At 42.4% G+C, this 17,275-nt stretch overlaps 1 protein-coding gene across 1 annotated transcript; it reads right to left on the bottom strand.

The window, feature by feature from the left end:
* Positions 1 to 1,327: 1,327 nt before the first annotated feature.
* On the bottom strand, positions 1,328 to 4,173 carry cited4b (Cbp/p300-interacting transactivator, with Glu/Asp-rich carboxy-terminal domain, 4b). Its single transcript, XM_079694283.1, has 2 exons — positions 3,957 to 4,173; positions 1,328 to 3,094 (listed from the first exon to the last, which is right to left on the bottom strand). Exon 2 carries the CDS (start codon positions 3,083 to 3,085, stop codon positions 2,225 to 2,227), a length of 861 nt encoding a protein of 286 aa, XP_079550409.1. The 5' UTR covers positions 3,086 to 3,094; positions 3,957 to 4,173; the 3' UTR covers positions 1,328 to 2,224.
* Between the last annotated feature and the right edge of the window lie 13,102 nt (positions 4,174 to 17,275).

Raw genomic sequence — 17,275 nt, 5'->3', positions numbered from 1 at the left:
CCCAGCGCACCGTACAATTATGAGATATACGAGGCGACAGAGTTCTGACAGCGTGCCAACATGCCCCATGTGACACACACCAGAAGACCATCTCACCAGATTGCCACTGGGCAATGGACCTGCAACCGTTACTAAGCAGTGTGCCAAGGCTGTTGGCCTACTTATGAGCCATTCTCTTGACAGTGCAAAGCCAAGACAATCCACACACACACCCTTAAGCTAGTTACTTGAAACAAGCCCACATTCAGGCCCTGGTATTTCAGTTTGGATCATCCATCATGCCGCGTTTCCAATTGAGCACATCACACAATTGGATAAATGAAGAGTTGAGGCTGCTTTAAGGGCAGAGTCGACTCAAAAATTGAGCAATAGGTAGTTCCTATTTCTAGCCGTGCTCTCATTTTCCCCTCGTTACTCACTAAAGATGCCTTTGTTGACAATGTGAAAACTAGACACGGTGATGACATTCCCAACATGACCTCAATCAAGCGTTTTCATAGCCCGCAGGCACATAACAATCCAACTAAGTCATCCACCACAGAGATTCTCTTTACCCTCATTTCATAATGAATGCAATTATATGAACAAAATGGTTTTTTCTCCTTCAAATATCTGTAGCTGAGACTGGAGTATTTTCTGAATTTGAATTACAGTATTATTATTTAAAGCCAATTCTCTGACCATTCACTGGGGGAGAAGGGGAAAAGCAGCACTGTCTTTGAGTCAGGGCTTACAAGCTTTAAGTCAGTTAAACCCCCATCAAGGTAGGCATTCTTTGGTCATTCCACCTCCCCCATCCACACACATTACTCTTTACACACAGAAAAAGAAACAAATGTTTGCGGGGCTGTAGAGGAACCAGTGTTATTCAAATCCTGCTTTTGTGAGCCCACCAACCTTTGAATGAATATCTTGCCATTAAACCGGCTGTCTTGCAACATATAATGTCAGCGCATGGCATTTGCTTAGAGAAGCAGCAGGATACAATGTTGTAAACATATTTGACTGTTTTTACCTGAGATGTCATATAAGATGTGACATATAATACAGCTTGCTAACCGTCAGTCATTATCGCTGTGTGTCAATCACGTTCCCATCAGTGACATTAATAGTGGAAATAACAAGTTAAGGAAAAGATATTGGAACACCGGGAGATGTGGAGTAAATATATATATCCTTTTCAAATAGCATTAATATTGTAGCTGTATAAACATTTCCCCAGAAAGAAACTGAGGTTCCCCCTTCACCCGCAGGCTAACTTAAGCACTTAGCTAGCGCTCCACTGCCCGGGGGAAGAACTGTGCAATGAATGGAAAAGCAGGCCACATTTCTATCCAGGCCATCTTTATTGATCCTCAAACCCCCTTCACAGAGACCATCCCCCCATCTTGACCACAAAAAAGGGGACAATATAAACAACCAATAAATAAGAATCTGCGCGATTAAGGCGGTTCTACATCTCCAATAGAACACAACAGTGTGGACATGTTGGAGTTATACAGCTTCATACAGAAAAAGCAGTAGACTTCATAGAGAACATCACATCTAAAAAAGGCAGCACTTAACCAAAAGTGAACCGTTTTTAAAATAGGGATGAGGCTCCCATTCAAATGAGTTAGCATTGTACTTCCATTGTGTCTGACTTGAAAAAAAAAAATGCAGGCTCTTTTTTTAGACGACCTTGCCATCTGAGCTCCTTTAAATACTATGCCAAATAGAATGGGAACAAAAACTTGAGCTGAGAACTTCATTTAAATGTTCTCCCCCATCAGACTCAGATTTTTTTTTTTTGACCACCTGGTTCCCAAACTGGAGATGGTGGCTGTTCTTTATATCAGTTTTCTCAGACAGGAATAAATAAATACACCCTTTTACTGTTAAACTGTCTTGGAGTCCGGGCTAGGAGGCTACACAGTGTCATAGCATTGTTCAGAGTGGCTTTAAAGAATTTCAGCATTTCTTTGTTACATTCATGTCCAGGAAATGGGAGAGGTGGAGCTCTGTCTGCAGCCAACCGCCCTCTGGCCACTCGCACATGTAAGACTTGAGCACTGTGTGTTCCCTGTGGATATCCAGAGTTCTCTTCTGTGCACCCTGTGACCCAACTGGGCTTGGCTGTACAGGGAGGTGTTCACTAAATAAAAAGTGATAAGCACTCTGCGTCCATCCTGGACAATTCTCACACTTCTGTCTCCATATGTGCTCCTTCGTTACTCAGTTCCTCTCAGCAACTGACAGTGCTGGGCTGCTGTTTGCTGACAAAGTCTGAAATAAAGTCAAACTCATTCTGGCCAAGGAAGAGTTCTGGCAGCTCTTGGACCCGATCCAAGCCCAGCTCCATGACCAGCGAGGTCAGAACCTCCTCGTCAATCATATCTGCGTCCATGCCGTTTAGGGCCAAAGCGGGTCCGGCCATGTGCTGCATGTTAGCCAGCTGGGCCGGGTTCATGCGGTACTGGGTCGTAGGCCCCATGTGGTTCCCACCCATAGGTCCCAGTGGGTGCCCATGGTACTGGGTGTTTAGTTTTTGCAGCTGCATGCTGGCCATGAGTTGCTGGGACGTTAACCCTCCATTCATGAACTGTTGCTGCTGCGGGTGTGCCTGCTGCTGTGGATGCGGCGCCTGCTGCTGCTGTTGTGGTGGTTGTTGTTGTTGTTGTTGTTGTGGGTGCTGCTGCTGCTGTTGTGGGTGCTGGGCCTGTTGCTGGTGTGGATGCTGTTGTTGCTGTGGGTGCTGCTGTGGATGCATGTGATGCTGCTGCTGCTGCTGAGGGTGATGTTGCTGGGGTTGACCGTTATACATCATGTTACCAGAGGTCATCTGGTGGTGCCCCATCTGGGCCCCGTTCAGCTGTCCGCTCATGGGTCCAGCCACCATGCTCTGCCGCTGCCTCATGGCCGTCTCCATGTTGGCCTGGGCGCCGCCGTAGTGCATCATCTGGCCGTTGGGCATCGCCCGCATGCCCTGCTGGGTGGCATGCTGCTGGTGACCTGCCTGCAGGCCGCCATTCATGCCCATCCTGTAACCGTGGATACTAGCGCCCGCTGAGTTGTGGTTCATGGGCATCATCAGATGGTCTGCCATGCCTCCTGTCTAGGAACAGAGAGGAGAAGCTGTTAGTGGAAGATGTTCTGAAGCAGTAAAGGGGGCAGCTACTGGATCATGACTGATGTAGCATTAGCAGCTGACCATGTGAACCAGTATTACTAGGACACTAGCACATACATAATGGTACCATGTGTGAGATGTACAGGAAATGTTACATTGCTGTGGGTCAAACACATTTTATTCCCACTTCCTATAGTGACCACACAATTCGTCTTCATTGAAAACGATAATATTTTCCATGTAATGTCACAAGTCCAACTAAACGCTTCCGGAAAAAAATGCACTATTGTTGTGCCAATTTGCGACTACTGAGAACCTAACTCGTTGGTTTAGTCTTCTTAACAATCTCACGTCTTTGTGCCAAAGAATGAACGCCCAGGTCGGAATAACAGGTTAACATACATTGTTTGGGTGCATTTTTCAAACCAGATAATTCATGCACGACGGGATCGCCCAAACGGAGGAAAATACATGCATCGTGTAATGCATTGCTTAAAACCTAGTCTTTGTTGCATGTCAGCTGAGGCGGAAAAATATGTTACATTTTACGCACGTAAGGTTGCAACAAAGAACACTGACATCATGCAACATCTCACCAACAGCTGAATCACCACATTTCTAACAAGGCACCCAATCCAACAAAGGTTTCGTTTTTTTACGACTGCTTCCAAACGATTGGTTTAAATCTTTATATTCAATCATCATGTTCCCTGTAGCTTAACACTATTCATCTGTTTAGTCGCGAATTTAAAACAAGGCAATGCAAACAATGGAGCAGCAGCCCCGGAGACCACCACAGACCAAAAGCCCAATTCTCCTACAAATGCATCCGTTAAAAATCACTTACCCGTGTCCGCTACGTTTTCACAAAGTTACGCGACTTTGCTTCGGCTCCGTTTATTTAAACTGTGTTCCTCTTCTCCTCTGAATTACAGTATATATTCCACAGGGTTACGCTTCATGCTCAAGCGGGGACGGTGTGCACAAAGACTGCCGCATCAGATCTTGAAACGACTGCCTATTTTCTGGGTCAACTCAGGGATTATGTACATCTAAAAAGCTCAGAGGAAGGCAGTCGGGGAGAGGTGGAGCCTCGGTCCTGCCTCTTCTTTGTTCCTATTGGCCCCTACTTAATAGAATTGTGCATGGGCGTAGAAAAACAGGGGCTGTTGGAGAACTGTGACACAGTAGCCAATTTAAATACCCTCCTCCCCACTGTTTCTTTTTGAAAGAATATGTGGACGTCTTGTTTGTCTTCATAAGTATCTGCTGCTCCTGTGGATGAATAGTGTGAATACAAGGGCAGTCATTAACTTGTATTCATTTTAGATGGATAGATAGATAGATAGATAGATAGATAGATAGATAGATAGATAGATAGATAGATAGATAGATAGATAGATAGATAGATAGATAGATAGATAGATCGATATGTGCACTGATACATAGATACTTACATACATTGATATATAAAATACAGCAGATAGATATATTATATTGTTATGTAATATACAGTATGTGTTTTCATGCATATGTAGAATTCAAAATGCTTGCTCATATCTGCCAGTGTGTGTTAGACAACATAACATTAGTGTAGAAATCCATGTTTCCAACTTGTCTGCACCTACTTATCTCTGTGGCCTATGTGTAGCGAGAGTGTTGCCCTGGTATGTGAATGTACACTTCATCTCCGAGATCATTGTTGGTCCATGTGACCCACCGGTCTGCTGAGTGTTCGCCCCAGAGAGGCGGTAGAGGGAGGGCAGAGGAATGTGGCCTGTGTGCTATTCTAGGCCACAGAGGCTGCAGCGGCAGTGTAACTACTGCTGTGCATGGGTGTGTGTTCGGCCCGTTTACGTGCATTGACTGTGGATGCAGGCATGTTTCTGTGTGCCTCCACTCTGCAGATGCACAAGTCCCTTGATTGCCCACTTCAGGACAACAGTCTCTTGCCTGCAATTGCAAATGAATAGAACCACTTTGGGAGAGCAAGCCAATCCATTGTCCTGGGAATTCAACTATAAATGAGCAACCACTGGCAGGCGTTTGTCATTGTTTGACATTGTCCAGCCACTTTAATCTAGTGCTAATGAGCCCCTCCTAGGTGTGGGTACGGAGAAACTCACTCTGCCTGACTGTCCAAAGAAAACACACAATCAACATAAGTCTCTGATGAGCACTCTTTTAGTGGAGCGTGTGGTCTTTGCAAGGTTTCTGCAATCTGAGACAATATGACAAACAAGCATTTTAAAATGCATCAAAGCAGACTTTATTTTTATCCCAGGGCCAAAAGCTACTAATGGTGTCATTGCATTAGAGAGCGCAGCTACAATGTGCCCAAACCTTCTGGAGCTCAACAATCACATCACTGCGACTGTTTAAAACCCAAGGTATTTGCATGAAATCGCAATCAGCCATGATTGTAGTGGAAGATATGCATTTTGTAATTATGTATCCATTGAACAGCCTTGCGTTGTTGTAATTAGACGGTGGATACTGCAGTCTTATCCCTTAAAGGATTTCTTTCTGTATGTTATGTTTCACATCTCTGGCTGTGGTCTATGGTTTGCCTCCACACACCTTGCCATGAGCCATTTATTGACTTTTGTGTGAATGTGTTTTTTTTATTCCCGAGATGAAGAGCAAAACAGAGTTCATGCGACTGTGTTTATAGGAGCAAAAGGCTGGAAGTGTTGCTTCCATTCCCAGCTTGGACACGCCCCTGTGCCAGGCTGTAATAAAATGCAATAAAAAATGCTGCAGTTGCATGATAGGTCAATTTCACGCTGATTTCATGCTCCAAACACAGTCTAAATTATCCAAAAAATAGTAGCCAAACAGCACTTATTTGTGTTCTTAGAGCTATCCAACCTTGCATGAGCTCCTCTTGACTCTTAAATACTGAGAGCAGACAACAATTGAGCTAATATCTGCTTTGTCAGGACTGTGCACAACTCAGCCTAATCTGCCTGCGCGTCATCTGCCTCGGCACTCCATTTAATTCCCATCGACTGAGGCAACGTTACTAACTCCAGCAACCTTCTAGCAGTTAAGAAGTTACAATAAGGATCACAAAAATCCAGCTCCTGCTTCCATCCAGACTCTGTACGCCAGACTTCAAGGGAACCGACAATCTGTAGAGATGAGGAGGCCAATGTTTATTGCTCCCCACCCCACCAGGGTCTTGAAGTGTGTTTAGAGCCCCCCCTGGAGCAAAGGCACTCACTGGAGTGGAGTGGAGTGGAAATCTGATGTTCTGCACAGAGGAACTGCCGGCAGAATCAGTCATATACCAGCTTCATCCCTGGTTCTGTAAGGTGGTATATAAAGTATCATGCTTTTAAAAGCTTAACACCTAAAACCAAAGAACAAGAAAATGGCGGAACATGTTCTTCAATGTGGCAGCTAGTCAGCAAACACATACTGGTGGCTCCCTGTTGGACAATCAATCAATCAATCAGTCAATGAAATTGTATTTATTCAGTATCCAATATAGCAAATTACACATTTGTCTCTGGGGACTTTAAAGTGTGCACAGCTTATGACACCCTCTGTCCGTAGAGCCTCACAATGCACAGGGAAAATCTCCCAAAGAAACCTCGCAATTAAATGGGCAAAGTGGAAGAAACCTATGGGAAGTGCTCCATCTTGTTTATAATACATGTATATTGCAATATTAGTACTTCCTGCAAAGCTTTATACCAAGCTTTGTTTGTTCATAATATAATTGCTAATTGGTTTGAACTTGTTCTTGGCTCTGCAGTCTCTAATGATGACTATGTCTAGAGAAGATTAGATGGACAGAACGATGTGTTACGGTAATACTCTTGCAAGGGGACACTGAACTGAACATCCAATTTATTTGTAATCTCTGTCACCATCAACTAAAACCAGCTGACTCAATCCTACCTACTTGACTAATCCACCCTACACTTTCTCTAACGGTAACTATGGCAATGACTGGTACAGACATAAGGCTGAGTACTCAGGAAGTGCTGCCACATCCTTAAAATAAATTGGTTTCACTTGCATCATTGGATTAGTCTACTTACAAGTCTTTGTAAACAATTGTTGTTCGCTCAACTGTTAAAATAGATACACACTGTATTTGTTTTTAATGCGTTTGTGTTTTAAATACAAGTACTCCAAACGACTTCTAATGATTTAAATGTGTTAAATTAAAGAATAAAAGGGGTCACTTAAGAATTACATGGTGAATTGGTTTTTAAAACATCCCAGGAGCTAGTTCTCTCGATGTTTCTCATCACTCAGACTTTTACCTTCTCTTTTATAATTGCTGCACAACACCAACATGAATGGAGAGTCACCTCAGTGAACACAACATGTGTCTTAATATGCACATTTGAGATGTGAAACCAAAAGTCAGTCTGCCTCTCTCCTGGTGTGGGGGAGGGGTTGTTATTGTTCTGGTAAATGAGAGACTCTCTATAAATACTCCCAAGGCTTCCTTCTCCGCCTCAGCCACCAATCAACTGTCTCTGTTAGCCCGAGCAGCTGAGAGGAGGCAATAAGCCTGAGTCAAGGCTAACGGGGGAGGGTTTGACTCAAACAAACTGTGCTGAAGAAGTGGGTGAGGGACTTTGGAAGAGAGGGGGAGAAACTTGGTAACTGCCACTCACAGACCTGAGGCCACAAGTGGGGGTGAGGCTTGAGTGAAAGTAGTGATTTGGTTGGATGGGGGTGGTGGGAATGCGCCACTTTAAAGCAACTTTGCAGCAACTTTTGTGCCTGCTCCATGTGAGGCTTAATTAACATGTGGCCTTTTAATACAGCTTTTGTATGTCACTGTTTGCCGGTGATGCACTTCATTAGAGCATCTTGAACATTCGTGATGGGTAGATCTCTATATAACTTCGGACAAACAAATAAGGAAGATCCAAGAGTTGACTCAACTTGGTAAAAATCCTTTCTGGTTTTCATTGGCCACAGCCTTGCAGAGAAACTAGTACATGATACTTTCTTTTGGTTTCTTTTATCTTATTGGATTATCTTTCAAAGGTCCTCATTATTACATTACTATTATGACAAATATGGTAGCATACAATCATTCATATTCTATAATCTATTCATCTAAATGCGCTTACATACACAACTAATACTCAACCAATACAAACCTATATGAAAATGTCCTTTCAATAATTGGAGTTTGCAATCAACAATCCAACTGCCTTAATATGATAGATTGAATTATTGAAACAATTGTATGAAGGAACTCCATAATTTAAAGGTTCTGAAAATAAAACTCAGCTTCTGGTAGTCTATTATACATTTATTTTATATTTTATATCCTATAACAGTTTGTCCGTGACACCGACTAGCTCTTTAAACTCTTACATTTTTGAAATGATTGCAATAGACTTTTGTCTCACGCTGTTCATTAAATCCTTTCCCACACCATAATAACATATTAGCTGCTTTGTTTAATGTGATCTGTATTCTACTCATTTCTCTGTGAGCTGCACGGCCCCATATGCACAGTAATAATTAATGTGACTGTCAATTAGATTGTGACATATTAACATAATAATGTCTTAAGGGAAAAACTCCTATTCTGTCCAACTATTGCATTCATTTTCATCAGTCTTACAGTAATATCTGTAAAATGAGCTGCACATTAAACATTGTTTTATGTTGTAACTCCCAATAGTTTAATTTCTGCAACCTCTTTAATTTGAGCACTGCCCATTTTAGGTTTCTTTCTCTGTCTTGTCGTACATATAATCACATTTAATACAAATGTATTGTTTTCCACCCCTTGATAAATATCATACATCCGGCTTCCAGAAGTTTGTGAAACGGGTACCTCAGGGGTGGCTGTATCATTCCCAAAAATATGTGCATTTTAAATGGACATAATAATAAAAAAGTAATGGTCCAAGGAAACTTCCTTGTGGGATACCACAGATAAACATACTTTGGGAACCAAACAGATGCCTTTAACTAAGATAGATTACTTTCTTCCTCCATTCAGCATTCTTCCACTCAAAGCACTTTCAGTCACATGATATTTACTCAACCATGTTAACGCCAAGTTACAAAGTACAGATGTTTCTTATGAAACAATCCAGCGCAATGTGTTTGTTTTGCGTTGTAGATGACGTCATAGCAGTTTCATTCAGTAAAACAAAAATCAAGAACTTTAATTGCAATAAATGCAAAGTCCATGTTAGCTGAGAAAGTCGAGAGCATGCAGGGATATCTGAGGCTAGAGATAACCACTGAAACAACTTCCTTACTCCAGCTGAGAATTCCCAGCATAGTTAATATGATAGCGGAGACATGATAAGCAGTATTAGTGGCTGCAGGTGCTTACACACCCCACAACGCTGACTTCATGCAAGCTATACAAATAGGACTGGAGTTGACTCCCTGGTTTCATGTTTCCAAGTTTGGCTCATTACCAAGCAATGTCAGTCATTTACAGTCAGCACCACGAGCCCACCGCCTGCATTTCTAAGCAACACCATTCTCCAGCATTTACTAGCCTGAGGGATCATTGTCGACACAAACACTAATCATGTCGCCTTCGCTGCACTTCCTGCCTTACAGCCACTGATGACGTTCCCAGCTACCTCCAGGAACGTACATACTTAGCACAGGAGTGCGGGGGACACACAGACTAGATGGACAACAAGAGTCTGCAAAACCTGTCAAACAAGTAGCAATATGGAAGGAGGAAGTCACAGAGAGTGGAAGAACACGGTGACGATGTGCAGAATGACCTATTAATCATTCATTATCTCCCAGCACTCTTAATGAGATGACGACTCTTAAATAATTAGCAATGTGACTGGAGCATATTTCCATAGCAGAAGCCTGAGGACGTGGAGGGCATTGGGGACCAGAGGGGAAGGGAATATAGGATGCACAATAAGAACAGCCCCCACACCAGCTTAGCAAACAATAACTAACCTGATATGGGGCACTGGGAGGCATGGACAGAGCGATAGAGGTAGACAGAAGAAAGGAGAGATAATGAAGCTACATACGTAATAGGGAGACGAGAGTGACCCATGGAGGAAATCACACATTGAAATAGTTATGTCTATACGTAGTGGGCGTTTAAGTTGTTCACCCAGCAGCCTTCATTATCCGTCTGTCTTGTTTCAAGAGGGACAGGACAGGGCCTTCAGGCTTTTCTAACACACAAGTCAACGGAGCACTGCGGACGGCTAGCACCCCAGCCTGCCATGGGCCTATTCATCTTGCACAAAACACACAAAAGAGCAGACCATGAGCCACATTCTTGACATCCAACCTCATCACCCCCACTACCCTCCCACCCCCTGGCCGTGACTAGCGCCCCTCCCCCAGTGCCTCACACCAGGCAGGGCAGACAGGAGCTGCTAGCTGCACTACCTAACTGGCTGGATGGCTTGTTGGTTGGGGTTGTTTTGTGGAGGAAGGGATGCATGGAGGGAAGGGAGGGTGTGGGAGAGAGGGGGCAGGGATGTTTTCTCTTGAGTCAGCTAATTGACTCACAGATGTCAGGAGGAGTCGCGTTTGTGGCGGGGCTAAGGCACCCGGTGACACTTTTCCCCTTCACAAACAAACATTACACCCATGCACGTGCACTCAGGCGAAGATTGTGCACACACACATGCATGCACGTATACTTCTGGTCTGTTCTCTCTAACATGCGTCTCTTCAGTAAACATAGGTTTCTGTGTTGGGCAGGATTTCTCAGAAACAGATCTCAAGGTGTAAATACGACATTGAGAGTTAAGTTGGTTCTGACTGTAGCTCAGCCCCACAAAAACACCAAGAACCAACAGCCTTTAGAGGACAATAACAATCTGGAACGGTCGGGGCATAATCTTATTTTTCTGTTTACCATCTGGGGAGCCTTTCTGGCTGTCGAACTAAAGCAGGTCTCATCTACTGATGCATTGGCGCAATAAGACTTGAGGCAGTTCAAATGCTGTACCACCTTTGATATGACCTATATACACACCACAGTTTCATGTCATGCCATGTTTGCACGCTGCAAATTCATATCTTACATGTATGCACTGCAGCATTTGAATGTCTTCTCTGAACACCCAAACCACTGACAGCTGTGTGTGTGTGTGTGTGTGTGTGTGTGTGTGTGTGTGTGTGTGTGTGTGTGTGTGTGTGTGTGTGTGTGTTTGTGTGTGTGTGTGCATCTGTCATCGGGTTCATGTGTTTGTGTGTTCCAACTAGACTGCTAAACAGCTGAGCCCAAATTGAAAGTCAGTGCTGTCATTCCCTATATTTACCAAATGAATCACTCGCAGCAGAAATCTGTTTGGACACACAGTTAGCATTCAAGCAGTTGGTTACAACATCGTTGACAGCAGCAAAATAATTAGGAGGGAAAGTGTGGGTGAATGAAGAAAATATTGCAGACTATCAGTGGTGGACGATATATATACTAACAACAAATTGTAGAAAAAGCTACATTTGCTCCCTGGGGTGGTGATAAAAGGTCTGCCAAGCTCTAAAAGACACAATATTGTGTAGTGTTTTTGTGCAACAGTTGAGAGATCTGTATATTTTCCGATATATTCATCCTCTAGAGGGACATTCACCAGAGCAATCATGCTGGACTACTAAGAAAACACAAATCATGCATTATTGAGTTCCCCCAAAAGCTCTGTGTCTTGGTAAAGTTCCCCCTGTGGCCTTTATCCATCGGTCTTCCCATCATGAGGTCTGCTAATGGTGAAGTCATATCCCGCTCCTACCCGGGCGCTGACAGTTAGACGTCCCCTCCAGGAAACAGCTAGTTCTGCTTCCTGACCGGGGAGCCCTATCTGTGTTGCACCACCATCGCGTCTGAATGTTGAGCAATGTCCTGGTGAACACATGCCTTAGCGGGTTAACACATATGCTGTACATACAAGGCTTCAGCACACACACGCACACACACACACACACACACACACACACACACACACACACACACACACACACACACGCACACACACACACACACACACACACACACACACACACACACACACACACACACACACACACACACACACACACACACACACACACACACACACACACACACACACACACACACACACTCCAATCCACTGCCCACTAGAGCTGTCTATAGTCTGCCTGTCCTCTTTCTGTTTTTCCACTCACCCACACTGTCACTCTGGCCAGGAAGCTGTGGGAGAGATACGCATGACAAAGTCTCTCTTTATTAAATTGGCAGAGTCAGAGTGTGTGTAGTGCATTTGAAGTCCCTGTATGTGTGTGTATGCCTGTTGGAGAGAGAGAGAGACAGACAGACAGAGAAGGAGAGCAAGCACTAGAGGGATGGGGGTAGGGACCTAAGCCAAGGGCTGGAGGTTTATCCAAGATCCACTCTAGGCTCATCCCTGGATATTGCTGTTTGAAACCACGAATCAAGATCAGAGGACACAGAATAAAAACCAAAAGGCCGCTGTCATGTATCCAGAGTCATATCCATCCACTGCAAGAAACAAATACTGATTTAATAAACACCTGAACTGTGAAGTTGGGTTAGGAATTCACTTCCATGTATACATACAGACACCTGTAGTCAGAAGCAGAAGAGAGTAGCATAACAGGAAACATCTTGGAGAGTTAATTTCAAGATTTGCTCGTAGACGCAAACTAAACTGACCTTGAGCTTTTGCACAACTTTTGTCGACTTGAATTTGTGTCACTGACATCTCTTTGAGAGGACAGAGATCACAATAGAGGAAGCTCTGGCGTAAGCTATAAATGTCTTCAGGGAGGAAAGAAGCGTGTCACCATAGCACTGTGTGAGGTTGCAAACTCTAAAAGGGCCTTGGGAACGATACATTTTTTTTCAAATGATTCATTAATTTGTGAATTTGAGAGCACATTTATTGGTCAATACGTCCACAAGCTCCCAGCACTGCACTTGCAAATTAATTTCCATGTACCACTTACTTAAAAATCTTTACTTTGCATTAAAATGATTTGGGCTACTGGCCTTTTAGGATATAACTTTTCAAATAAAACATCCAATAAAATTGTGGTCGGCCAAACAAAATCACACACTTTGCAGTAAGGGTTGAGAGGGAAGTTACTCTGACTTCTTGTTTTGTACTCAAGAGCCCCTGCATGCTCAAATATTTATTGGCAATTTATAGTTTTAACCTTTGTGTGAGTTATTTTCCAACAGACTGGCTGATATAATATAACTCAGACAACACTTTCATTTGTGTAAGACATTTTGATTTGCCTTTATGCAAGCAGCAAACAGCCGTGTACAGTCTCTACGTCCGTGTGCAGGAGATAACGACAGGGAGGACAGAGGACAAGATAAGACATTGTGCTCTGTGGTCAGGGAGTACGCCCTCCTCTCCCTGCTCTCCCTGCTCTCCCTCCTCCTTTCTCCCTTCTCTCCTCTGTCCCTCTTATCTGCTGCCTCTGTCTTGACCTCCACCCTGCTGCACGGTATTTAGTCAGGGGAGACAACAGCATGGGACTGGAACGAGTACAAGTGAACTCTGTTAAAAACATTCTCCAGAGCTCTGTTCTCAGAGCAAAATGAAGTTATGAGTGCTTTCCTTTTGTGGTCTAATTGAGACATCACACTATTAAAAACAGACACGTTTTTATTGAAGGGCATTGGATGAGCCAAAATCCATGCTGAGGATGTTCTTATTGGAAAACCTGAAACATATGGAAAGATATTTCAAACACAAAGTATGATGGTCATTGTTAGGAATCTCTGAGCAGTGATACTGCAGCAGTCTCACAGGCTTATTTGCAAAGGGAACATGTTTTATAGCTTCACTCATCTTTTATAACGGCTTTCTATTTGCTCCGGAAACCTGTGCTGTAATGTAACTATAAGTACATTTACTCAACTACTGTACTTCAGTTAAACGTTGAGGTACTTGTACTTTACTTAAGATTTATAGTTTTCCTTCACTACATTTGGTTGGCAAATGTTGTACTTTTTATTCAACATTTATTTTAGTTGTTATTTTGCAGATTTAGGTTGTAAATACAAACAATTATTCTACACACATTATAATTAAGTATTATAGGTTAAGTTAACCAGTAGTGTATTACGCAGTTCAAATTAATCCCATCTTTACCAAGTGCAACATTGAAGTGATGAACACATAAATGCACCAATAATTTTTATAATATCATTTTAAAAACAAGCACTATTTATTTTGATAAAAAAAAAAGGAAAGGTTTTTTTTCAAATGCTAATACTTTTGACTTTTACTTTAGTATAACTTTGAATGGAGAACTTTTAGTTGTACCTATATATTATTAAACTGTAGTATTGCTACTTTTACTTCAGTAAATAATCTGAGTACTTCCTCCACCTCTGCCCCGGACGCATAGGCTTCACTGCATTTTAGTCTTTTAATTTTAAGTTGCCTAGTTCAACACCTGTGTAAAGTAGACTCAAGGTACAAACAAAAATAATGAAAAGGATGAATAAATGCAAAAGTTTGACTGTAAAAAAGGAAATAATACAGCATTAAATAGATAATTTACTTATTCCTTAATCATCACAAAAACACATCAAGCATCACAACCCTTCCATAGCGGCCACCTGTTGCTTTTCAGAGGTAGACAATGATGGTATCATATAAAATTGTGACATCAAGAAATACTTAATTATAATAATAATAGTTAACTGTCAAAAGGGGAAATAAAGTTTCAGGCATTCAGGTGTTCAGTTTGTTGTAAGTGTACTCAATACCAGCCATATGATGTTAAACTCCAACCTGAGAGATCCAAGGAAAGCCTTGAGGAAAGACTATTGGCAGGGATTCCTTTGGCATGGCAGGTCCTCAATCAGATGTTATTAGCCATGTTAGCTTTGGGAAAGAAGTGCATGAGAATGTGTTTGCTCATTCATTGTGCAAGTAACTTGTGCTCAACAGATAAGGAATAATGTGTATATATAGTCTGCAAAGAAAGATGTGTAGACTCTCTGCTGTCTTGATATCAATGGGTAGCTCGTTTCATCATTTTGGAACTATATAGCATACGTGTTTTTATAGAGGGGGGGTACCTGGGAACGATTGACAGTGAGGGAGTATCAAGCTGATTGGCCGATGCTGAGCAAAGTGCTAGGAAGAGCTTGATCCATTAACAGCAAAATTAACATCAATCAACCACTGGCTAGCAAAGAAATTACAATTTACCAGTTGTACTTCTCTATTCAGCTGGCTAAGCCTGAATGTTATGCAGAAGATGAAATGACTTCACACCGCCAGATTCATTTTACAAAGATGTGAAGTGTATTCAAAAATGATGACACAAGGTCAGCATGCCATTTCTGCCAAGGGGAAGAATACACTTTGAAGCTATTTCCAAGTCAGCTTATTTAACTCCACTTCCTTGTGAAAAGAAACCTGCGATCGCCCTGTTGAGATGTGCCATTCTGCCATGAGGAACTGAAACACCTACACAAACCAAACACCGCTGCTGATGTGTGAGAGAAATTTCAAAAACACTTTGAAATGTTTTGCAGAGCTGTGAAAGAAAAACCTCTGATTCCATGCTGCTGTACTCGTGGAGCGTTTCATAACCATTTAGAAGTCATTACACATACCATTCAGAAGTGAATAAGCAACACTAGCTTTGACTATCTATAACACAAAGACTTCTTTATTGACCATGACAGCAATTCAACCAGCAGAGCAAAGCTTTTTTCAACCATTGCCAAGAAGAACATAGTGTTATCACCATTGAAATGGGAAGAGCTGGGGATTATTGGCGATGTAGTGATCTGGACACAGTTTTCTTTACACTATTATGAATACCATTTCCTATTTGATTGGCTTTGATAGACTTATATCCTTCTTCTACAGGCAGACAAATACAACTCCCCCTGCCATACAGAGCTGTGAGCCAATGACTGTTTGACTTATGATGCAGATGAGTCATGCACACATTCGCAGGATGACAAAGGCAGCTCAGAATAAGTCATCCCGACTGTACGTTGTTCTCTTGTTCAGACATCAAGCTTCATGTGACTGATAAACGGACTTTCTGTACTCAATTGAGGATAGCAGGAAAGCAGCATTTGACAGGAAATAAAATGAAGCATGTAACTGCAAAGCACTTTTCCTTTATCTTGTCGCAACAACTCTACTGTGAAAAACAAGAGTGCTTTCCACATTAGGCTCTCTCTCTCTGTCAGACAATTTCATCTCCGAGACTGGCACACGATTCAGTTTCTATAAGAGGTTTTCGCAGCAATGAGGCTAGAAAAGAGCTACAGTTTAGAGCAGCGTCCTTGTTTCAAATGAATTCAATACAAGAGGGAAAAAAAGCAGAGGAGTGTTTGTCAGTGTCTCCTACTGACTCACTACTTTGTTCACATCTGTAATACTGCTATACCAGAAGCCATCAAGGCTTTTCAGAATCCCTACAGCTTGTATGGGAAGCTGTGGAAATCAATAAGCTTCAAGTGCTAAATTGTTTGCGAGCCATTGATCGAGGAGAATCTACATCTCTGTTATTCAATCTGCTTAATAACAACCAATTATTGTTTCCCCTGCTTCACCCCAGAGTTTGAGTCCAATTGCCTTGATTTGACTCCAAAGAGACAAATCTATATATCGATATATATATATCTCCTTTAGCTGACCTTTGCAGGTGTGAGGCTGAATACACAACTGTGTGTCAATGTGTATGAGAGAATGGTGGCAAGACACCTACACGTGAACCAACCTCGCTGGCATTCAGAGTCACGTTTTTGGGTGTTGACAGATTCAACTGTCCACAGACCTATAACAGTCAAGTCACATCAACGTGTCGGACCTCTGAATACACTTCATTCTGCCTGGCATAACACGACCTTTAATACTGTTACTGCATTTATACGTGATAAAAACCAGTGGTCCATGACTGCTGGTCATTGAGCAGAGATTTAAGAGCTGCTGTCAGTATAACTAATAGAAACTAATTAAAAGAAAGGCCGTGACATTTGTTAATTTAATGTATGAGGTATACACGGCACAATACGCTAAAAGCTGGGGGGAATATATGAGGCGATTGGACTCTGACCTTCACGGTCATTATGACCGAAGGTTAACTAGTGAGCTATAGACACGCTGGTAGGCTATTTTGTGTTTTACTTTTGAACAGAGCCAGGCTAGTTTTCTCTTTACTTCCAGTCATTAAGCT

Source organism: Notothenia rossii (genome assembly GCF_949606895.1).
Source record: "Notothenia rossii genome assembly, chromosome: 7".
In the NCBI taxonomy this organism is placed as follows: domain Eukaryota; kingdom Metazoa; phylum Chordata; class Actinopteri; order Perciformes; family Nototheniidae; genus Notothenia; species Notothenia rossii.
Note: the sequence above shows the minus strand (reverse complement) of the source record. Positions and strands in the feature narration are given on the sequence as shown.